We start from the raw sequence: 22,954 nt of genomic DNA on the forward strand, positions 1-22,954 counted from the left end.
AGTCTCCACGTAAAATTCACTGATTTCTTCGTCTACCTACGTGTAATAAATGAAGACAGCAAGATTATGTTAAAGGTCATGTAAATTGTCATTGTCACAGATGCAATTTCGCTATGTACAGAAGAAAGGCAATAAAGATATGTTAGTTAAGTTAAAAAGAGAGAGAATTGCAATTCGGATGAGTCCGGGCATTTTTCATTGTGATGAAAAGTAAGGTTACTTTATTCGTTTATGTTTGACGTTTATGTAGTACACAATGATTTTCAAATTTAATTCGAAGAGAAATGACGGAAGCAGGAATTTTAATTACTGATATACAGATATAGAAACATTGACGTGTATATAAAGTCCTATATCCTCGGTTGGCTGCTTAACCGTTTTAGTTGATCTTTGTAAATAAACATTAATTTCCTGTTCTAGTTTCTAAAGTTAGCCGCCTAAAATATTTACATTTCTTTAGTTGATATCTTCGTCGACGTATTTAGTTTCACGTGCAATTCACTTCATTCTTCTATTTATTAATCGCACTTGGTGTCTGAGTACTAGTTGGAGCCTACAAAATCCTTGAACCCATATAATTCGTTGTGTAGGTGTACTGCGGGAGTACTTTACAAAGCTGCATACGTTGCAACTATTTTATTTGCGCCGCTCATAGTTCAGCTAAAAATAGTTATTGTATATAAACGATTTTTCTTGACAATTTGAAATTTCCTAGTTTTTTCCTTTTCAGGTAGGTACGTATATAATTTCTTCACTATTTCTTATTGTCAGCAGATATTGCAATAGTAGTGACTCATATCCGAACCCTAGCTGGGTAATTTCTAAATCACTCTTTCTTTTAAATTATTATATCCATTTTTATTTAGGGTTTTATTGCTTACTCATTCTTCAATTATTTTATGTGAAAATAACACTTTGCAAATGATCGTTGAAAAATTAAAAGAATAAGGAACTTTTGTTCGAAAGAGAACATGGCATCGAATCTAAAAATATAAATCACAGCTTTAATAAATAGGTATTTAAGATATAGCTGATTGGCCATAGATATAAAAATTGTTTACTCCAGAACAGCAAATTCCAATATTACAATCATATCTGGTTTTCGAAATTTTCAATCCAAATAGCCGGTTTTTTAGTTGTAAAAAAAGGTTCGTGGGTATATGGGTTTTTATTATTTGTTACACAAAAAATCGGCAAACTAAAAGTGTGTGGTCAAGTAAATAGGTGGGTGAAAATATTATAATAAAGCCTTGTACCTACTCTGGAGATTTTAATCAGTGCAGTAGTATTTATTACTAAAGATATAAAGTTATCTGTGTGTCCTAAAATAAAAGCTGTTTATGTGTTTCTGCATTGCTACAAGTATGTGTACAAGGTTAAATAAATAAGGACCAGCAAAATTTGAGAAATAACATTCCTTGCACCAAAATAAGAAAAAATAAGGTCAAAAGTCCCATATAAAGTCGTCACAATTGTCGGAATTTTTAATGAAAATGTTATAACATGTCGATTTTGTTTTTACAACCAAACGCTAACAAAAAAAAATTCTATCAATTTAAACTATTTGAATGTATGTATTTTAGATTTAATTGTCCAGTAAAGCATGGCGAGACTAGACATAGTCATTTTTGGAGCCACAGGCTTCACAGGTAAGCATTGCATTCCCTACATGGTCAAGGCTGTCAAAGAAAATGGAAGAAGTCTGACCTGGGGCATCGCCGGAAGGTCTGAAGACAAGTTAAAAGCTGTACTTAAGGAAATGGGAGATAAGATTGGTAAACATTTATGTTTGGTTCAAATATCAGTAGTCTACACTTATAGTAAATTTTCTAGAAGTGAATTTGGAGTCAATTCCCATAATAATCGCTGATGTTAAGGATCAAGAGTCGTTACTAAATATGGCAAAAAAAGCAAGACTTGTAATGAATTGCTGTGGTCCTTATCGCCTCTTTGGGGAGCCTGTGGTCAAAGCTTGTCTAGAAGCTGAAACTCATCACATTGATGTGAGTGGGGAACCTCAATATATAACGCAAGTTGAGTTGAACCACCATGATGAAGCTCAACAGAAAGGTATGTTGTAGTACTTTTCTATTCTTTTGATAACGTGAGATTCAATAGGTATTTATTTGATCAGCGCCTGTGGAATGGACAGTATTCCGACGGATTTGGGCATCATACATCTTCAACAGAACTTCAAGGGGACTCTAAACAGCGTAGAGACCTACTTAAAAGGGGGGTTCGAAGGCTCGGTTAAAGGTACTGCTTTTTATTGTAATTTTATGTAATTCACTTTAAAGGAAATAAAATTAGGTTCTCTTGTCAACTATGGGACCTGGAAAAGTGCAATTTATGGTATATCTCATTGGGATGAGTTACACTCCTTGAAGAAAAAGTTTAACGAGAAATTCAAGAAAACTCCCACTTACCCTCCTAAGTTAAAGTTCAAAGTTTTTCCCCACAAATCTAAAGTTGGAGACGGCTGGGCTCTACCGTTTTTGGGATCAGATCGATCAATTGCCAGAAGGTCTCAGAGTATTTTGTATGAAAATGATAATGTGCGGCCTGCTCAGGTATTTTATGATTTTTCTTTGATATTTTTTTGCCCAAAATTCTAAAACGCTAATACATCAATTTTTTTTTAAATTATAGATTGGTACCTATATAGCTTTCCCTTCAGTTTTTGTCGTTTTTATGGTAATGTTGTACGGGTTGGTTTTCGGCTTATTATCCAGGTTCAAATATGGAGTCAAACTATTGTTGGATTATCCAGAATGGTTCAGTTATGGGTTCTTCAGTAAGAAGTCTCCACAAGAGGAAACAATCGACAAATGCTGGTTCAGTGTGGATTTTTATGGAGAAGGTAACTTTGTTTTTCAATGATTCGAAAAATGAGCAGTGAATTATAGGCTGGAAGGAAAAGTTGGCAGACAAAGATGACCAGTACACAACCCCTGTTGACTCGGTAATAACTGGAAAAGTTAAAGGGCGAAACCCGGGATATGGAACCACCTGTTTATGTTTAGTTTTAGCTGGAATAGTTATTCTTACTGAGAAAGAAAAGCTAGTTAATAACGGAATGTAAGTGTTTTGTATTAAGTTTAATGTGTAAAGAAATGCAGATATTTAATAACTAAATTTTTTTAGGGGAGGAGTGTATCCTCCAGGAATATCTTTTGCTAAAACCTCTCTAGTGAAACAACTGAACGAAGGTGGGCTTACATTCGAGATTCAGCCTCAAGTCGACATAAAATCTGCCTAAGCATTGGTTTTCAATGTTTACAGAGATTATAAATTTCTAACAAGCATTTATTATGTGGCATTTCTATTTCATGTGCATGTGTTGGTATTGTTTGAAGATTTTTAACTGTGTTTTTAATGTTAAATTTAGGGAATAGTTTGCAGTAATAAGAGTTGTTAATACCTGAACTAATATCTATAATTAACAGTTTTATGGTGTGCCTTTCTAAATTAAAGTTTTATTTTAATAATTGTTTTTTTTTGCTTTTTGGCTGCAAATTTCTGTCTAGGAACTGTTAAAGCAATGTACTTTATCAAGTCGAAACGATTACCAAACACTACAAAAGGTGAGTCGTTGGTAAGTATACATTTGCTTGCATATGCGGGTCAATTGGGTGGCTACATATTACTTATCATTACTGTTATTAACTCTTATGGGCATTTCTTCTGTAAAATTTCTCCATTTGATTAAATGCGAAATAAAACACTAATCGTTTCGTCGAAATTAACGGATCGTATTAATACATTTAAAGAAACCAGCCTTATATATATTGACAATAAAAACTTTATGCGAATATAACATATTAAGTCCATAACATATATCATACTGACTAGATTTGTATATAACTTAGTTATACTAATAAAGGTAAAGTACAGCAAATGCTAATTAAAACTAATAAAATAAAAAAAAAATGATATGTTGAAAAAGCAGATTTCACGGTTTTGTTACGAAAAATAAATCGTGGCTAAAAACAGAAGGTTCATTATGCTATTTTTATGTGACAATTTCAACCAATTATTAATTAAGGGTATTCTTCGTTGTTTCCGCAGTGTGAAATATTTCAAATTAGACCCTCAATACACATAAGTACCTACCTGTAATAATTGGTCCGCATATATTGGTCTAACGCTCCTAAATAATAAAGATACTTGGAATGGAAAAATACAACGAGATATAAATATATTTCATATTTCTAATACATATACAGAGTGTTGAGAATTGTTTACTCCCTAGAAGAGTCGTTCGTTTTATTTTTTAGGAGACACATAAAGGATTAAGATTGCTATATGAAATCAAACTTTAGAATGAATCAAAAAATGAACTTTTATGGTTTATATTTGTAATTCGAACATTACGATTTAGGACACCCTGTACTTATGCTTTTTATCTGGTGTCAGTCTAGACTCAAAAATAGACGTCGCAAGCAGAGTAAGTGTCCCTTATCAACAATGAAAGGAAATTATCAAATTTCTACACATATGTATTACATCACATCAAATAAATATAAAATTCGGCTACTTTCATTGGCTGAGTTCTTGTTGAATTTCCGCTACAGATTTTCCTTTAGTTTCCGGAAGAAGTGCAATGATGAAAATGGTACCTGCCACCGAAATTAGGGAAAACGTATAAAATATCGAATCATAGCCTAAAATAGTGGCCAAACTTAAATAACTCTTTGTAATTATAAAAGCCAGGAACCAATTAAAGGTACCAGCAGCTGAACCAACCATGCCTCTTATTTCAGTTGGTAGAATTTCCGATGCAATCATCCATGGTATTGGACCCAAACCTAATGAGATAATTATTATAAACTCTTGTTTTGAAGTGAATTTGGACTTACCTAAAGAAAAGGCTACAACAAATAAACAAACAGTTCCTATAGGGATAAATCCGATATCTGAGAGAACATCTGAGTCCGGATGACCACGAGTTTTTATGGAAAAATATATTCCAAGAATTGTAATATTTATAGCAACTACTGATAAAGATAAAATAATGAGACGTTTACGACCAGTTTTTTCAATTATAAGGCTCGCGCAAAGCGTCGATACTGCTTGCATGGCACCAACCTAAAAGGAATATTTCTTTTTTTAAGCACGGAAAACAATTTCTAAAAATATAATATTTACAACTATAGTGGCAACGTTGGAATTCAAATTAATTCCAGTAGATTGAAAGATATCACTTGCGTACAGAATCACAACGTTAATCCCACTAAACTGTTGGAAAAACATTAGAGCAAATGATATTAAAACTGCTTTCAGTATAGGTTTCTGGCGAAAAGTGTGTTTCAGAGAAGTCACCATTTCACCATTTTCCTTTAAAATTCCTAAAATTGATTGCAATAAAATGAGTGGCTTGTGGTATTTGTTTAAGCTTTGCATTTTATAAATATTAAATACGCGAACTGAGGTAAAAAAAATTATTTGGTTCTGTTTCCTGAATAGAGCAGATAAACTCTTTTTTGTGAAACTTAAAAAATCCAATCATGTAAATAAAACACTGACGCATTCAGGAATTCTTTTTGAACAGTAACTTAACTCTTGTTACTTGAATCATGAAGAACGTTTTTATCTTTGTTAAACAAAATTTATGGGATCTCAGTTTACGTAGTTGTTCGACAGTCTTTTATACATCACAACTTTGCTTTAAATACACATAATCACCTTCAATTTGCCTGAGCTCGCTATCCACATCATAATTAGCACCTCTCAATTTAGCTAGGCTTCTCCTAGCACCCTCATGGTCACCCTTTTTAATTAAGAAACTGGGTGTTTCGGGTTGGAATGCGAATATAATTAGGAACAAAATGGGGACGCTTGCACATAGCTTCGTAAACTGGAATGTTGATTTGATATATTAATTTAGGTTCTAGAGTAGTAGTACAGGGTGCAATGTCCAAGATAACGATTTCAAGACTAATACAATATAATTTCATATAAAAACATTTCTAATGTACATGTCTTATGATTATTTACCTGTGGTGGAGTTAAAAATTCCCCAAACAAGTAAGAAAGAAAAATACCAGTGACAATCAACAACTGAAATAGACTGCCCAGTGCCCCTCTAATGCTCTGATGGGAAATTTCGCCGTTATAAAGCGGAGCAGCAACGCAACAAGCTCCTACAGCCATTCCTGTAATTATTCTGCAATGGCTAATGTTAAACCTGCACTATCTTACACTACAGACTAAAAGTACCTTCCAAAATACAAGGCTAGAACACTTTTGGCCCAAATTATGAGAGCCCATCCTCCTGTAAATGGAATAATCAAAAGCATTAGTGCGTATTTTCGGCCGATTAAATCGCAAATAAATCCAGTAGGTACACACATAGCCATTGCACCAAGGGTTGCAAAAGATCCTATAACATTATAGATCTCTAGCTTGTTTTACACAAAAACTGGTTGTTACCTATCCAGCCCAATTGGTACTTATCAACAGGAATGTCATTGTATTTTCCTTGTGTTAAGCACTGAAGAATTGGGGATGTCCATCCCAAAACCATTCCTGCACTGAGGGCTGACAAAGTTGCTGTAGGGAAAGAAATTATGACATTTTAAGTCATAAGGGGATATAGGGATTGGGCTCCAAATCCCTAACTATTTAATCTCACCTGCGAATGCTGCCCATATCTGAGGGAGCTTTGCTGGCAATATTACAGTGCTATTTCTTAGTACCTGAACTGGATGAGTATCCTACATAAAAAGGCTTTTCTAATAGTAGTACTGATGCTGGTAAATGTGGACCTAAACTATTTATAGTTCATGGCATGGTGAACCAAGAAATAAAATAAGATAAATTAAAGGAAACAGGGGGAGGGCAGCTTATACTAAGGATACATTTTAGGCGTTACTTATGGAAAGATTTTAGAGATATCGTAGTTAAAATGATAAAGTTCCCAAATAACAGACAGTTTACATTAAAACTAATTGTAGTATTTTCTTACAATATGGTCGTAATAGTCCGCGGATGTGGAAGGATTCACTTCTGCATTTTCCAAGAGGGAATCCTTGTCCTGACTCATGGTAGCTACGAATATTTTGAATTCTAAATTAGGACAAAATAAGACGCGTTTAATTGTTAATTATTCTTTGTTTATATTAATAAATTAATAAACAATTCCTGACAGTTGTTATGTCAGTTCTTATGTCCGATGAACTTAACCTAATTGATGCTAACGAATGTCACTTCGTTGATCATGAATAAGCGAGTGTATCCGTTTCTGGGTTGGGTCCAGTTACTTAGTTCATGATCGGAATCATCCAATTGAAGCGTTCATCATCCTAAAATTGCTAAACACATTTAATGAGATTCTGAGAGAACAGAACAATGAACAATCCCACTGGATTGGAAGATATTCGTTGTCGCAAAACATTCACAGTTGCTACTGTTACACTGATCGAACAGCATAACTTTATACATTGACAAGGATTGGAAACCATTAAGTACAATTCTTGAAAAACGGCTGTTGATTGAACCCTTCTTCAATTAGGTTTTCGCAAAGGAAGAGGCATAAATGATAATCTAATAATGTCTCCATTGAACATTTCAAACGCGCTAGCGGATGGCAAAATGGGTCTGTTGGTCTTAGACAACACATGAGCTTACGATTATGTCCACGTAGATAAACTGTAGGCTAAAAATTCACTGGGTCCTTGGCCATCCAATAAACAAAACAATCAGTGTTTTCACAAAGCCTTTAAACCTCAAGGAACTTAATATTTGACCAAATTTATCGAATATTAAACTTGTAGAATTACAAGCTCAATTGCCAGTTGTGTGACTTGTCTAATTCTGAGGTGCGGTAGATCTTATCTCAATTTCTTGATGATTGTTGATTGGTCCTTTGTGACCTATTTAGTTATCCTTCAGTTGAAATAACTGGAGAAGTTTAGTTACCTCACAACACATAAACCTAATTTGAAAACGGAATTTGAGGGGTACTTCACATGCAGTACTTTTATTGCAGTCGCCAAAGTGACATCAAGACAAGACAAACCAATTATGGTTTTTAGGTTAGTATTGATACCTATGGTGAAGGATTAAGGTTATATTTTTTGGCGGTATATGTTATGTGTTGTGTTTAAATCGTCTTTCTTATATTTTAGGTGCATCTTTGCAATTTTAGTTGTTTAGTTGCTTGTGTTTATGTATTTCACTGCACGCTGTATTAGCTGATTAGAGGATATGCAAGGTAAGCTAATTTCTTTCGTTCAATGAAAGTTCAAAATTGAATTATCTTAAGTATAATATTTACCTTGGTGCTTGTAATTTAAATAATAAGCAGAAGTTTGGTTTGTGGCAACGTACCACACAGTACATTGTATTGTATTGTATTGTATTGTGTCTCGATTTAAGGTAAGTATATATGTGCTCAAATACTTTTTGTTCCTTAGTAGAAACATGTAGTTCAATAGTAGACCAAAAAACCCCTGATCAGTAATTATTTTTGTTATTGCATATATTCAAGTTGATTGTTAGTATTCATGTTACTACAGTTATTGCCAATTTTTACTTTGTAGGAATAGGAAACAGTGAAAGTTGGTCCTCACATTCACCTGAGGAGATGGAGACAGATGAGACAGGCATCAAGGATGCTTTGGCTCTTTATCAGTCAAGAAGTAACAATCCTGAAGAACCTTCGACATCTTTAAATGAAGAAATTCCAAATGACTCAAGTGGAATCAACGAAATTCTTCTAACATCCAAAGCTTCACATGATTTAAAAAGTGACAGTGAGGATGATTCATCAGCCTCTAATATACAAGGATTAGATGATAGTTTTGAGATGCCCGACTCTCCTGTTTATGATAGCGATGGTGAATTGATGGCTCCTATGGACATAATTAGAAAAAGAAATAAGGAAAGTAAGTAGTCATGTTTGGGTCCATCATACGCATTTGGTTGATTTCACAATTAAGAGATTATTGCTATGATGAATAATCTACGGGACCCTGAGATGGAAGCTGAAATATCAAGAAATAATAATAACTTTATATTTGGCTGTACTGAACCAAAACCGATAAAAGGGAAACAAAAGAAGAAACGTGGCAGTAATGATCATTCAGTGAGGTAAATTTGGAAAAATTAAAGAGTGGATATTATAATTTCTTAAAGCATTTTTCAGATTTAATGTGACGAAGCCTTTGGAATTAAGGCGATCTCGTAGATTACAGAGTCAAACCCCAGATTTTACTAACACCGACTTAGATGAAGTTACAAAGGATAGTGATGTCTGGGCTCTTGAGGTATATGAATCCTAGATGTTCACATGAAATTTGCCTTTCAATTTTGATTATTTTTGTTTAGGGCTTGGAAAAAGTTATTTATTCGCCAAAAAAATCACGCCAGTTTAGGAGAACTGAGGGTGACTTGTGGAATAAGTATTTGGTTCCTGTAGAAGATGTTACAGAGGTGTGGTATTGCCTTATTATGATAAATTAAAATGTGACATCTCCAACGTTTTCAGGAAATGCTCAACAATATACCCACAAGGGTAGCAAAAAAGGTGTATTCTTCATCTCATGGTACATCATGCCACCAGTGCCGCCAGAAAACTATAGATCAAAAGACTTCTTGTCGCAACACTGAGTGTGTAGGCTATCGGGGAATGTTTTGCGGTATATGCCTTAAAAATCGGTAACTGGCGAAACCTAAAAGATTATCGAACCTGCCTTAAATTTGACGATATTTTTAGTTATGGAGAAGATTGCGCAAAGGCGTTGCTTGATCCAAATTGGATTTGTCCAGTCTGCCGTGGAAGGTGTAATTGTTCCGTTTGTCGCAACCGTAAAGGCAAGAGACCAACCGGTATTTTAGCACCAATCGCAATAGAAAGTGGATTCCGTAGTGTTGACCACATGTTGGAGGATCTACGTGGACAGGGTGATAAGCCTGAGCAGGACGAGTATTGGGCTCTTATGAGAAATCCAGAGGTATATTCTTTTATATTCTATGTTCTATATACCATGTTATATGAATAACATGGTCAATTTTAATTTGGGATTGTTATTTTGTGTGAATTTTCAGGCTCTTCTTGGATTCTCTGATGGAGGCTATACGGCTCATTTTCAGGGCGGCCGTGTTGAATACATGTCGTGCAATTTGTGTTCAGCTTTAAACAACTCCGTGTCTCTTAAGGATGATCCTGAGGTAGTTTTTTTGAGGTTACCATTTATTTTTTTATTCGAGTGACTCATTTTGGGTGCACTTTCAGGTTTTTCTTGGATTTTCTGATAGAGGCCATAGAGCGCATTTCAAGGGCGGCCGTGTTGAAATCATGTCATGCAACCTCTGCAATTCAATAAATGAGCTTGTAAGAGTTGAGAAAAATCTTGAGGTATATATTTTGAGGACAATACCTAATTTAACTTTCTTTAGTTTTTTGTTGCAGTTTCAGACTTTTCCAGAATTATTTGATGGAGGTCGTCAACCCCAATTACAAGGCAGTGTTGAATCTATGACATGCAATAGTGACTCTGTACGAAAAACTGAAGCTTCTGAAAATCTTTTACTCGTTGTGAGTGACGGGTCCATGACGGACAAGCATAGTGAGGCATTTGAGCAGCGCCGGAGCAGCATACAGAAGATTTTGGAGGCAGATTCTCAGTGACAGGTTTCTTTACATGTTTTGATTTTCAATTAGTTTTAGTTTGTCTATTTAGTGGGTTGAGTGGAACTCCCCTTTTTCGGCATTACAGTATTATTATTTTTGTCTAGTTTTTACCATTTTCAATTTTACTATAAGTTACTATCATTTTTTTTTCGTTTTGTATTGTTTTTGTAGTATTTTTAGGTTTACAATGTAACCCATTTAAAAACGGAATACCCCTATAATAATTATATTTATCGTCCATTGTTGATTAACATTTTTTTGGCTTGTATGAGAAAAAGTATTCTTCAATTTTTGTCCATAAACACATTACTCATTACGTAGTAAGTCTTGGTTTTTGCAACAAGAACGTGACCCTTTGTTTTAAAGTACAGTTTTTCTCTCTTTGCAAGTCAAAAGAAAGTTAGTTTATATTGGACAATAAAAACCACTTTTATACGGAATTTATACTTTTAAGCAGGTCACACTGTATTTATCAATTTGCAAGCTTACGCATGACTTCATTTTGACTAGATGAGCTTGGTTGTTTAACGTTGTAAATGAACCCTTCATTGGTCGGTTACTTTATCGTTTACTACAAATACTTGAAAGTAAAAAAAAATCTGTTTTGCATTCAGTATTATTAGTTTTATAAGGTTAATCATTAATAAAAAACCTCAAATAGGCGTTGAAATATTAGAAGTATATGTTGGATAAATGTATCTGTTATCTGTTATCAGTATATGTTACCGATCGACCGACCGTTACCGATGTATCAATCAATATGCCCATACTAATTATCAGGGAACTAATTCGCAAATATATGAACTTTGCTTGACTAAAATAATATTGATTACCAACTACTAGGAGGTTTTTTGCAGTGGTTACCTGTTAATTACATACTGTACCTGATTATAAAAGACTAACTATTTTACAGTAGTAATGGAATAGGTTTGTATTTTACTATATTGTATTACAAGGCTTTCGCGTGCCCATTGTTAATTCAATGTTAATGTTTAGCATTCAGTTTTAGCTAATGTTAATATATTTTTTATTTTTATACACGAAAAGATTGGATTTTATTATATGAGATGATTTCGCTAAATTCTTACAAAATTTTGTGAAAAATGTAATTGGAATATGACGCACCAATTTGATGATTCTTGATCTAATGGTGTGAGAAATTTTTATGTCGGGGTTTGATGCGTGATTAAGGTAAAATGTTATCAACTAGCTCTCTAACGCGATTCAGGAAATAAAAATAAACTAAATGAAGAGGTTTAGGTCGGTAGAATTGCTGACATTGAATCGATGATTGGCGCATGGAATGGAATATTCAAAAATGCGATAATATAGAAAATAAATAGTCTAAAATCTAATAAACAAATAAAATTGAGCAATATTCAATCAGCCAACATAACGTTACACAAATGAACTCTCTGTTTCCCTTGATATACCTAACACGAAAGCACTTAATATTCTCAGCAGCTTAAGTTTTGAAATATATCCAGAACAAAGTTTCTCTCCATCCTTCCAAAATAAAGTACGTTTTTACTTTTCCAGCTGTAAATAAAAAAGGTCCTCGTTAAAACTTTTACAAAGTTTTACATTAACGAATAGCTTAAGGAGGATATACTTGGAAATCGCTGAAGTTAGCGCAAAACACGACTCAAAATACCCCCGAGTAGTCGCTCGGTAAAAGAATTACAAATAATTTTGTTTTCTATTACCGCTATACGAAATCGTATTTTAAAGGGGTGACCTACTTATTCTGAATGTGTAATACTGAACACAAACTCATGAAACACACTTTAAGTAATATACCTTTTTATTTTAAATATTTCAATAACAATTCCTTTGAACCATTTTTTAAACTATTGACAATTTTCCTTCCACTCTTCATCCATCTCTTTCTTTAATTGACTTAACTTCGTAAGGCATTTATCCCTCCATTCCCTTCTAGCCTTCAGTTTATCTAAGGGAGTATCGGCCTCCAACTGTTTAGCAATTTCCCCAACTTGAGGGCCCTCAAACTTTGGTGCAGATTTAAAGCCGCTGCTCACCGAATATATCGTTTTAGAGTAGGATTCACAGTATTTTATGAAACCTTCAGCGTTCAAGTGGGTAGTCTCAAGAATGCCGAGGAAAGCGTAGCGCATGCCAAGACCGTCAGACATAACTTTGTCTATGTCTTTGACATCCAGAATTCCGTCATTGACCAAGTGCCAGGTTTCATTCAAGATTGCATATCTGTGAGAAAAAATTGACTTACTTTGCTATGAGTGATAAAAGTGCCAGAGAGCATCCTTTAATAGCTCTTTTGGCAACTATGCGCGTCTCTGTTATAAACTCATCTTACTGGATTCTGTTGACAGCAAAGCCAGCAATTTCTTTCGAAAACGACACAGGGGTTTGCCCAATTTCCTCCATAATTTCCCTGGTTTTCTTCGCGACTTTCGGTGAAGTCCATGGAGCAGGCACAATTTCTACTAATGGAACGTAATACGGTGGGTTGATGGGATGGGATACAATGATGTTTTCTCTTGAATGAAAGAGTAGATAATTGTAAAATTCGCAACTATCTTCTTAGAAAGTTTACTTATGGGTTAAATGGGCGCTGAAGGTTGAAGGTAGAAATGTTGAAGTTGAACTGGAAAATATGGTATCGGACCCCGCTATATCATCTATACCTTTCCACACTTTACGCTTCAGCTCCAGGTTTTCTGGGACGCACTCTTGAATAAATAGGGCGTCCTTGACAGTATCTACTAAACTGGTAATGCCTAAAAAGTACTAACAATTCACGCTTTTATATACGGTTGATTACCTGGCTACGTAATGATTTTTATTGTTGTTTTGCAACGTTTTATATTTTCAATCGATCAAACCATTCAGCATGTTCAATCAAATATTAAATTACATCAAGTTGTTATTGATGCAACAAAGCAGCAATCCAGTTTTTTAAATTAACATTAACTTTCATGTTACCTTTAATGCATGCAAACTGTTGCGCAGCAGTCAGTTTGCCTCTGAGCAAACCGGTTTTTTCCAAAGTATTAAGTTGCCCCTGGATGTCACTCAGGGCAGCCTGGATCTGTTCAGGAAGGACGTCGTAAATGTGGACTTTGTATCCTTGGGAAGCAAACAGCATTGCCCATGATCTTCCTATGAGGCCACTGAAAGTGTAGAGGAATTGCCATAAAATTCTTATGATGCGTTTTAGATTCAGCGGCAGGGCCCAACGATTTCGGAGATATCCGATCGGGGCAAGAATACATAGATATGCAAAACACGTGTCAACCATACCTCAATAGGCTCAGGTGTATCATCAGGTAATCATATATATTAAAGTAAACTCGATAGGATTGGGGTGCACGAGAGCCGCGTTAATATCCGACGCAAGGAGCGTCATTCACAAGATATCTGGTTTGGGGATTAGGATGAAAGCAGACTACGCAGCTTTTGAGAACTAGAGAACTAACTGAACAAGATTGACCAAGGAACGGAAATTAAGATATTATGGGTGCCGTCTCAGCTTGAAATAAAAGGCAAGGAGGTGCCTTAACGGAGAATTGCGTATAGGCTGCTTTTTGTAGGGGCGCTCATTAGGGGAGAAGATATAATCGTTAGACAACTGGATAAGTTGGTTCTAATTATCAATATTAGAGACAATAATTTGAACTTCCGAGAGGAGGAAAAAAGCCTTTTCGTGAAGTTCTCGAAGACTCGAAAGAACCACACCTTTAAAAGTCTCGAAAGGTATTGCTACAGCCATCTACAACTTGCGAAATTTAATTCGTTAAATAATGTCTGTAAGAAACTATATAAATAATCGCAATCATTTGTCTTATCTAATTCTACTGGACTTAAACCGAAATAAAATATTTTGCTCTCACTGGCAGATAAAACATGTTATTATGTCTCACAAAGTGCTTCTAATTATATTTGTATTTGAAATGTGTTGAAATCACAAAGCTATTTTGATGAATATAAATAAGTTTCTAGGATACTGAACGTAGTAACGTTCAATATAGCAAAAATGCACGATTAACTTATTTTTATCATGATGATTTGGACATATCTTAAATTCTATGAACACTCAATCCCTCTTAAAAATCGATACAGGCCGTCCTACCCCATCCTAGATGGCAGCATAGATCTAGTCGTGTAGAAGCCACTTTGGGAGGAACTTTTAGAGACTATTATTTCCCCAATTAGAAGGATAATTTAAATTAATGCCATCGCTGACGTGCTAGCACGAAGCTTGAAAGTAGTGCAGTGACGTAGGAAAGCTCTGTTGGCTGCTTTAAAAATACACATAAATGAAAACCAGCATACCTGCCTATAATTCCAATTTTTCTGTTGGGAACTGGGCACGACATTGTGAATAGAAGTAGTGGTACCTGGTCTGTCTTCGACGAGTACGCACTGTTAAATGATTTAATATCCATTTTATGCCACAAGACATATGTCTTATTTATTTTGTTCCAGCAGCAGTATTATTTTCAGATTAGCGATAAAATTGTTGACAATGCTGACACAATTAGTAGAAACATGTTTTATTCTTTTAATGAATTCCGTTCGATAAATGTTGCAATGGCCTACGAGTACGGTAGTGAATGTATCGGCATAACGTACCTTTTGACTGTAGAGGAGTGATTGGTCCTCCATTTGAGTACACGAGATGTCCCAAAAACGATGGTACCAATGACTATTGGCTGTTAGCGTGTAAAAAATAGCGATGCAACTGAAGTCGCCTCCAATGAAAGAGTCGTGTATTCATTCTACAGTCTACAGGGTCTAAGCAACATTTTTAATTCTGGAAATTAGGGATAAGATTTATAGTTTTTGATTTAAAGATTTGAAATTGCTCATAAAGGGGTTTTTGGCTTCACTAAATTTATTTAAATACTCGTATTAAGCTAGTTGATAGGATCAATGTCAACTGTGTAAATCACGTACTGAGAGATTTGTTTTCAGTTCACAGAAATCAGAAAGTTTCTTTAACACCCTGTACACCGAGAACAAGCAACTCTTCCACGGGGCAAGTTTAGCTGAACTGTTGAACTGTTTCATCTTCCAGCACCCAATACTCGTTTACATTATTTTTGCTGGGACATCCTGTACATCAACGCTTTCAGTTTGATATGTTACAAAACACTTAATTTTTGTTAGCCTGATTTTATCCCCTGAAAACTAGTTCCGCCTAAAGTGTCATAAAAACCAAAACTTAAACCCCTAAGCCTATCAAAACCTTGAACGTCTGAGCCATAGCGTTCTAACTCAGAATAATTCGTTAGCGACAAGCCTTAGAACTTATATATAGGTTGCAAGATGCAAGCAAATTAATAAAATTACATTCTAGGCAGCCAAAGCAAAAACTTTCCCTTAAACTCGAGTTAGAAGCTAACTTCAAAGTTATGAATAATCCCCAGGCTTAACGTCAAAGTAGAAACCAGTGTGGAGTTGGCTTTATCTATATAGGTGGGGCATTAAGTTCGTGTAACTTCGTTGCTGGATTCCTAATCGTGTTTATGCCGGGGTGTTTGTAACGGAGAATAATAATTTCCCGAAAAAGGCCTTTTTAGTTTCAAGTTTCTCATAGATGAAGTTCGACATCCTCTGGTGAAAGCTTTTAGTTTCAAATATGTGTTACCATCAACACATGTAAAATCATTGCGTGGGACATTGATGCTTGGTGTGTTGGAAATATGTGATCAGCCTCCAAAGAAACATCACGCATAGAACATGGTTCTCTACCAGTTAGAGTGATTTGTTAGCTAAGCGTGCTTGACAGGTTTGCGCCGACTCCGATTGGATGCCACTCTCGTGTGGAGATGCTGCGCAAGAAGTAGTAGGTAACACTCTTCTCTGCATCACTATAAAGTCTCATAGTTTTGTTGGAGTAAATTTCAATATTTCTAGTCCAATTAAATTATTATTTATCGTCGTTAACTACATCATCAATTTAAAGCTGTGTACTGGAGGTCTACATTGAGTAATAAGAATAAATAGGTAAACATAACAAGCAATTTCATAAAGTCTGGAGCTAGGTAGCGTACGTTGCTTAATCCCTTAAACAATTCATAAATCTTAACTAGCAAATCCTTGAAGGGGTTGTGCGGCAGCCCATTCTCCAGATTGGTGGGTAATCACTTGCTCATTACTTATCCTCCTAACTATTTACATGCCATCCTAAGACAAATCGTTATTCGGGGGCTTATCTCCAACATTTAGAGACTCCTGGATATTCGTAAAACCTTAAAACGACGTTTTCCTGATATTCCCGCGCCGCCTCTAATGAATCCCGTCGCAAGATCTTTTGCATTATTTAAACATTTGCGCTTTAACAAATGGAGGAACCCCGATTTATCCCAGTGAGCTATTACTCTTTTATTTCTAAGAGGATTTTTCTGTATTCTTTAAAATGCTACGCTTAAGGGTGTTGATTTCCTTTATCGAATTCTACTTACTTCTACAAAGAAAAAAGGAAAACTTGGAAATGTTTTCAGAAGCGTCAGCAATTCGTTACGGCAAGCCCCACTTTCAAGTGAATATAATAAGGTGCAAATCCACCTTATCGAGAGAGATTTAATTTAGAGATAAATACCATAATTTAAATTAAACTGTGCCATTAAGGTCCTTAAGCTCGTTTCCGCAATCGATACAAAACGAATTGGCAAGAAAGAAACCAGAACGACCCTCCGGTGTAATCAATAGCGGAAGGAGAAAAATGTTACCAATAATTTATTTAATGAGCTATTCGCGTTCTATGAAACTTACGGAAATAATGTTCTTGTCTGCGAATACTTCTATCTAGAACTCGGTTGAAAGTAATGGAGATCCAGAAATTAAAGGAATTGAAAAGGTCTCGAAGGATTCAAAACCTGCTCACACGGGGTGATTCAAGAGTACTTCCAGAAACTTTAGAGGGTGATTGCTGACATCATTTTAAGATGGAAAGTTCTAATACACGATGTTCTTCGGCAGTATTGTTTCGAAGATACAGGGTCTTCATTTAAAAAAGTTTTATTAAAAAACAACAAGATGTTTAATATCTAGAAAATCACTTGAAATGTCTTAACTAAGCTTTGCAGACGTTAGCATCGAGTATTATTTTGGCCACCTAGTTTCGGGACACGTAGATAATAGAATGAATTGAAGAGTATGAAGTACTGCGATGTACTGAAGAATCGAGATTCCGTAGAGTTCTCCATTATTTCATGGGTGGTGCTGTTCTGACACCTCTACGGGGTCTCCATTCTTCAGTCGATGGAAGTTTCAGATTAGTTCGGGCTAATTCGCTTGCTGTTCAAAGATCTTAATAATTGTTAAGTTCTATTTTTGACTGCTATCTTCCCGTTGGTTCGTACGAGATAAAAGAGGGAAAAGAAAAAAAATTGTACATACGTTGAAAGTTTTTTTAACATTACAATACAAATTCTACTGCCAAAAATGTGCGTCCTGTAGTAAATTTATGATAATAGTCCTTATCCATAATCATCTACGTTCCGTTAGCGAGTAATTATTTTATCGCCTTTATATCTTTCACTGGTCGTATATCCACAGGAAGTAAATGTACTGATTCATTGTAGATATTTATTACAATTAACATAGTTTAAAAGAAATTTGCGATGTTGTCGAGATGGATCGACCGAGGGGAAAATTTTTATTGTATTCAAAAGTGTAACTGCTTCAATTCTTTAGATATCAAAAAGGGTCTTTTTAGGCTGAATTTTTACTTGTGAAAACTTTATAGGCCGCTTCTAAATCTGGTGACTTCGCAAGACTCCTGCAATAGGCAACGTTGGTTACTGTACTACAATGATTATTCAATTTTATAAAACAAGTATCAAAAAAAATGTTGATTATAATGTTAGCTGAAATGTGGGGGCAATGGTTGAAACCATGGATAGTTACTGCTTTTATTTTAGGCTCCCTTTTTTATCAAAGCACGGCGTCCCTTGTAAGTAATATTTCTTAGTTTGTTGCTGCTAAAATTGAGACGAATCATATTACTCTTCAGGGCTAAAACATACGAGCTGAGCCATTTATAGTTTAACACCCTTCTAAAATATCTAGGCGGCTTACCCTCCTGAATTTTCCGGATAATGGCCACGCTATTCATACTTTGAAACGGGAAAATGGCCCTATTATTTAAATCGAGAGATTATTTAAATTATTGGAAAAAGCCTGGGGGTTTCATGATTTTTATTGTTATGTCTCTGAACAATTTCAATGTGGTCCGCTACTCTCAATTCTTAATCCCCTTTTAAGTTCGTCGTGTTTGACCAAGTTCCGTTTTCAGACCAGAAAACTTCACCTCCAGGGAATAACAAATTGTAAGGATTCTAAAAATTACTCCATGGATTGGGGTGATTTCAGCTTGAAGCCTGGTCCCAGGACCAACGACTTCCTTTTCAGCATAAGAATCACCGTCCTAAAGGAAGTTACACACTTTGGAGTAAGTACTTTTTCAAATAATTGAAAGCGCATCCAGGAGATTTACTATGGGATTGTAACGCTCGGAATGATACTACCTAATAATACCGGATCCAAAATTGCCCCATTCTCCAGGCCTGCAGCTCTCCTATGAACATCTCAAATTGTAGATCTCGGCGGGATTAATCAGAACTCTATAATTAAAATATAATCATGGCGGCGTTAGAGCGGGCTCCCTGGAAATTTCTATTATTAATTATTCCAAAGATTATCGGCTTAATTCGTGTCGTTTCAACTTTAGAGTTTGCTTCAACATTTCTTCGATAGCTCGAATTTTGATTTATTATGTTTTAATTATAACTACCTTAATTTAATTTCTCCAAAAACGCTTAAATTCTCTCCTTGTTATAAGTTATTGTGTACCCATCAGAATAGATGCATTTGAAACAGTAGAAATCAAATAGCAATAGCAAAATAATTTGTTCACTTTCCTTTTGAGGCTAATTGGCATTGCCGCCTTATGTACAGGGTTTAATTGAGCATGCATATTGCTAAACTTTAACTGGTGAATCATTGGAGAATTTTACGATAAACACTTCGTATTAATGTGAGGACGTAAGGGTTAAGTTTTCGAGGTATCGGGATTCAAATTACTGTTTTAATAGCCTTTTGTCATTATATTTTTGGACAACAACGCGGAATTTTGACGAAACTTTGCAAACCGGACAAGTTGATAATGAGAAACTCAAATATTTACTTAGTTTTTTGTTTATCGATAGAGGATGCTACACACTGTGAAACATATGAATTTAAATAAACACAACCCTGTAGTAGCTCACTATATGTAGATTTTGAATTTAAAAATTTATTATTTATTCTGTTTGGTCGATAAAAGGTAGTTATAGTATTTGTCGCTAAAACCGGCTGTTCCTTGGAGAAAAACGGGTTTGAAGTTTAAACTTTTACTATTGAAGTAACAATTGTCCAACAGCTGAAGTATCGTCATTGGCGAAATTTTCCGAAAAAACTTTGTGAATACTTAATAATTCCACATGCCTCAATTATCCCATTTGTTACAGCTCTTTCATTTAGGACTACTGTTTAATACACTAACGACTTAAAGTGAACCCATGAAACGAGTGTACGGAATTCGTATCGGGTGATTTGGGCGGCCACGCAACCGATCCTGGTCTTCCTATCCAACGTTTAAAGTAGTTGTCCAGATACTGACTCTCAGCTAATCTAATGTGGTGTGTCCTTCATCGCGCAGCAAAGACATTTTTTACGTGTTGCTTCAAACATTCTAAGTGTTCCAGAAGATCGTATTGCAAAAACCTTCGGTAGTGTTCGCCATTATGTTTTGTGGAAGAATGCAAAGTCCAATAAAATTATTAGCGATAATTTGCACTAGAATGTTAACAGGAATATGTAATTGATAATGATTTTCCATGTTTTCAAAAGCGGTAATCACGCTGCACTGCATTATTTTAACATTACTATTGTGGGCTTTAAAATACGTCTGTGACAATGGTTAACTGCTTTTCCTTTCAGATGGAATTCAACCTTTGGAAATGTGGATCAGAAAGTTGGGACAGCTGTGAATATTTCTTGCGAGGCTATAAAATAAATGACATGTGTCCTTACCTGCCCAAAAAGCACCAATTTTGGTCCACATTTGTACAGAGCATTGCACCACCTTTGCTGTGTCCCATAAAACCGGTAACCAATTTTTATATTAGCGTTTAATTAAACTTTGATCTTCCTGAAAGGAAGTATTTCGCATAATTTTTCCTATAATCTCTAGGGCCAATTAGGAAGTTTGACTCTCTTAAAAAGACCGTTCGTTTATAGCGGTGCATCCGTAATTAAAACATCAAAATAAAACTTATTCCTAATCTCCGTCTTCAGACTATGGCGTCTGAAACTTTGGAACTTCCATAAAGGATCTAAATGGATTTGTTTACTAATTAATCTTTTAAGGCTCACCATCAAATTATTTCGATTTATCCGCATTAAAATTTATTATTCCTGCGGCGAATACAGGTTTTAAAATTTAAATTGACTCGTTTAAATAAATTTTATGCACCCTTGGTTCAAATAAATAAGATTTGTTTTAACTATTCCTTATTTTTCTTCACGAACTGATGAACTCTGATTCTCTTGAAACGTCACGCTCCCACAATTTTTCCCCTTTCCGGACTGTTAAATTATATTCCTCCCTTTTTTATTACTTTTGTTTTTGTTGCTTTCCATTTGATTATTCACTCGCTCTTAACGCTAGAGACATGTGTATACTCCTAACACAGCCCCTTTCAATCATTCACCAATTTATGGTGTGGAAGTACGATACGAGGCATTCAGATAAATAATCGGTAATTAAATTAACCCCCACCCTGGAAAACCGCCCAAACATTAATAATGTCCATTCATATGGGATTCATTATCAGGTTAACACTTTTGTTTTAGGCTGTATACAAAGCTAATAAAGTTCCATTGTTTACGGATTATTGGACATTTCTACCTGTCCAACAACGATTTATAAGAGCCCGGTTGTTGGGCTTTGATGGAAACGAAACTGTGTCCTGTGTGGATGTCGAAGTCAGTTTTAAGCGTGAGAATCATGCATAATTGAATATAATCTTGTCCAAAGTAAATTTTTGTTGTTTTGTTTATTGAAAAGTGGTGCTCAAATCGAGGTGGTTATCCTGAGGAGAACGCCTTAAAACCCAGGTCGATCGTCATGGAAGTACAGGCGCGGGCAGTGAGGTATCTTCATTGCAATCACTACAGCCTCATGACCGTCACGGTTATCGGTTATAAGGTTTAATGCCACAATTAATGTACTACCTATAGAAAAAATTCTAACGCATCTTGTCATTGCCGATATCTCTAATTCATGCTTAAAATTCATAAAACCCATGCCCGATGGCAGAATCAGAATATTTTGGCTTTGCTACCACAATCAATCACTGGTTTCCTGCCGATAATAGCATTGGACTAATATGAAAATCGTTTAACATAATACCATATTCATTTCAATCGGATTCCATAATTCGGAATCCTTTTTCCTTTTGCACCGCAAACAGAATCGAAATCCGGCACGAAGCGAACCGGATGTACGTCCGTAATAGGATTGTGTAGTAAAGCAATGATCTAATAAAGCACGGCACCTTGGGATCTGACTCGGGCTCAATCCAAATCAATTTTGTAATTAGAGCCTCTATGCCGGCCCTGCGTCCCAACTCTCATTTCTTGATTGGAAAATAACTTGTTTGCTGCCCAGGTGGTGGCTTTTACTTCTATTCTTGATCCGCTTTTCGCCAGGGGTGATGTTTTGATCAGAGGCAGGGAAATGGACATGTATCGTCTAAACCAAAATCTTTTGAAGTTTTTATGAAGATGGGATTTTTACAGTGGATCTCTCAACTGCATGAGATATCATATGAAGTTTATTAAAAGGTTTAGCTTTCAATGTAATTACATACTGCCTTTGAATCGATAAGGACATGTACGAATACTTACTCGAAGATGATACCTTTTCCTATGGGTATGTCACCACTTGTTGAACTAGGGTCTTCGTGATTTCAGGTATTCTGCGTACTATAAATTCAACTCCAAAGAATATGATTTAATTGGGATTGTATCTAAAAATGTACAAAACGAATAGTGGAAAGTTGCCACGATAACAAGCAAACTTTGTTTACTTTCTGCCGCGGAAATAACTGAAAGCTCAACTTGAGATTGGATTGAATTTATAATATGCTGTATGCTATGGCATTTTACGAGCTCCCAATGAACTCCAACAGCTAATTACGTACTTGATGCAAATCTTGATGTGCATATACAGGGTGACAGTTGTTCGTATTTAATAGTTAATGAACATGGGATGTGGGTTATATG

At 35.4% G+C, this 22,954-nt stretch overlaps 5 protein-coding genes across 10 annotated transcripts; 3 read left to right on the forward strand and 2 right to left on the reverse strand.

Moving 5' to 3' along the window:
* Positions 1-278: 278 nt before the first annotated feature.
* On the forward strand, positions 279-3,488 carry LOC136350324 (saccharopine dehydrogenase-like oxidoreductase). The gene is made up of 8 exons (XM_066301885.1): positions 279-730; positions 1,584-1,775; positions 1,834-2,070; positions 2,119-2,256; positions 2,311-2,570; positions 2,650-2,860; positions 2,907-3,078; positions 3,145-3,488. Exons 2-8 carry the CDS (start codon positions 1,604-1,606, stop codon positions 3,257-3,259), a joined length of 1,305 nt encoding a protein of 434 aa, XP_066157982.1. The 5' UTR covers positions 279-730; positions 1,584-1,603; the 3' UTR covers positions 3,260-3,488.
* Positions 3,489-3,731: 243 nt separating this feature from the next.
* Positions 3,732-7,735, reverse strand: LOC136350321 (facilitated trehalose transporter Tret1-like). Of its 3 annotated transcripts, none has more exons than XM_066301876.1 (9): positions 6,968-7,735; positions 6,635-6,716; positions 6,433-6,552; positions 6,220-6,382; positions 5,998-6,166; positions 5,686-5,857; positions 5,149-5,348; positions 4,860-5,088; positions 3,732-4,808 (listed from the first exon to the last, which is right to left on the reverse strand). In XM_066301876.1, exons 1-9 carry the CDS (start codon positions 7,043-7,045, stop codon positions 4,540-4,542), a joined length of 1,482 nt encoding a protein of 493 aa, XP_066157973.1. In that variant the 5' UTR covers positions 7,046-7,735; the 3' UTR covers positions 3,732-4,539. The 3 variants fall into 3 exon arrangements, with proteins under 3 accessions (XP_066157973.1, XP_066157975.1, XP_066157974.1); XM_066301878.1 differs by having other exon boundaries at positions 6,635-6,767; XM_066301877.1 differs by having other exon boundaries at positions 6,635-6,772.
* Positions 7,736-7,906: 171 nt separating this feature from the next.
* On the forward strand, positions 7,907-11,682 carry LOC136350319 (cell division cycle-associated protein 7-like). 4 transcript variants are annotated; one of them, XM_066301861.1, is made up of 10 exons: positions 7,907-8,036; positions 8,544-8,888; positions 8,943-9,093; positions 9,149-9,269; positions 9,331-9,435; positions 9,491-9,660; positions 9,719-9,956; positions 10,051-10,173; positions 10,238-10,360; positions 10,415-11,682. In XM_066301861.1, exons 2-10 carry the CDS (start codon positions 8,588-8,590, stop codon positions 10,631-10,633), a joined length of 1,551 nt encoding a protein of 516 aa, XP_066157958.1. In that variant the 5' UTR covers positions 7,907-8,036; positions 8,544-8,587; the 3' UTR covers positions 10,634-11,682. The 4 variants fall into 4 exon arrangements, with proteins under 4 accessions (XP_066157958.1, XP_066157957.1, XP_066157961.1 ...); XM_066301860.1 differs by lacking the exon at positions 7,907-8,036 and adding an exon at positions 8,080-8,215; XM_066301864.1 differs by lacking the exon at positions 7,907-8,036 and adding an exon at positions 8,080-8,215 and having other exon boundaries at positions 10,402-10,574.
* A 740-nt stretch (positions 11,683-12,422) lies between these two features.
* On the reverse strand, positions 12,423-15,110 carry Had1 (beta Hydroxy acid dehydrogenase 1). Its single transcript, XM_066301891.1, has 5 exons — positions 14,951-15,110; positions 13,601-13,788; positions 13,212-13,395; positions 12,972-13,154; positions 12,423-12,862 (listed from the first exon to the last, which is right to left on the reverse strand). The coding sequence occupies exons 1-5, from the start codon at positions 15,061-15,063 to the stop codon at positions 12,487-12,489; spliced, it is 1,044 nt and encodes a 347-aa protein (XP_066157988.1). The 5' UTR covers positions 15,064-15,110; the 3' UTR covers positions 12,423-12,486.
* Positions 15,111-16,155: 1,045 nt separating this feature from the next.
* Positions 16,156-21,682, forward strand: LOC136350694 (uncharacterized). The gene is made up of 4 exons (XM_066302674.1): positions 16,156-16,466; positions 18,921-19,076; positions 20,606-20,773; positions 21,521-21,682. The coding sequence occupies exons 1-4, from the start codon at positions 16,431-16,433 to the stop codon at positions 21,680-21,682; spliced, it is 522 nt and encodes a 173-aa protein (XP_066158771.1). The 5' UTR covers positions 16,156-16,430.
* The last annotated feature ends 1,272 nt before the right edge of the window (positions 21,683-22,954 follow it).

Source organism: Euwallacea fornicatus, chromosome 3 (genome assembly GCF_040115645.1).
Source record: "Euwallacea fornicatus isolate EFF26 chromosome 3, ASM4011564v1, whole genome shotgun sequence".
NCBI classification, from domain to species: domain Eukaryota; kingdom Metazoa; phylum Arthropoda; class Insecta; order Coleoptera; family Curculionidae; genus Euwallacea; species Euwallacea fornicatus.

Coding starts and splice junctions, on each gene's coding strand:
- LOC136350324 (XM_066301885.1), top strand. CDS start 1,604: ATGGCGAGACTAGACATAGTCATTTTTGGAGCCACAGGCTTCACAGGT. Junction 1,776..1,833: donor GGAAATGGGAGATAAGATTG/GTAAACATTTAT, acceptor TAAATTTTCTAG/AAGTGAATTTGGAGTCAATT. Junction 3,079..3,144: donor AAGCTAGTTAATAACGGAAT/GTAAGTGTTTTG, acceptor AAATTTTTTTAG/GGGAGGAGTGTATCCTCCAG.
- LOC136350321 (XM_066301876.1), bottom strand. CDS start 7,045: ATGAGTCAGGACAAGGATTCCCTCTTGGAAAATGCAGAAGTGAATCCT. Junction 6,553..6,634: donor GATATGGGCAGCATTCGCAG/GTGAGATTAAAT, acceptor CTTTCCCTACAG/CAACTTTGTCAGCCCTCAGT. Junction 5,858..5,997: donor AATTTTTAACTCCACCACAG/GTAAATAATCAT, acceptor TCAACATTCCAG/TTTACGAAGCTATGTGCAAG.
- LOC136350319 (XM_066301860.1), top strand. Junction 8,889..8,942: donor TAGAAAAAGAAATAAGGAAA/GTAAGTAGTCAT, acceptor TTCACAATTAAG/AGATTATTGCTATGATGAAT. Junction 9,661..9,718: donor GGTATATGCCTTAAAAATCG/GTAACTGGCGAA, acceptor CGATATTTTTAG/TTATGGAGAAGATTGCGCAA.
- Had1 (XM_066301891.1), bottom strand. CDS start 15,063: ATGGATATTAAATCATTTAACAGTGCGTACTCGTCGAAGACAGACCAG. Junction 13,396..13,600: donor ACAGTTTGCATGCATTAAAG/GTAACATGAAAG, acceptor AGTACTTTTTAG/GCATTACCAGTTTAGTAGAT. Junction 12,863..12,971: donor TTTGCTGTCAACAGAATCCA/GTAAGATGAGTT, acceptor TTTTTCTCACAG/ATATGCAATCTTGAATGAAA.
- LOC136350694 (XM_066302674.1), top strand. CDS start 16,431: ATGCCACTCTCGTGTGGAGATGCTGCGCAAGAAGTA. Junction 16,467..18,920: donor GAGATGCTGCGCAAGAAGTA/GTAGGTAACACT, acceptor TTCCGTTTTCAG/ACCAGAAAACTTCACCTCCA. Junction 19,077..20,605: donor AGGAAGTTACACACTTTGGA/GTAAGTACTTTT, acceptor TTTTCCTTTCAG/ATGGAATTCAACCTTTGGAA.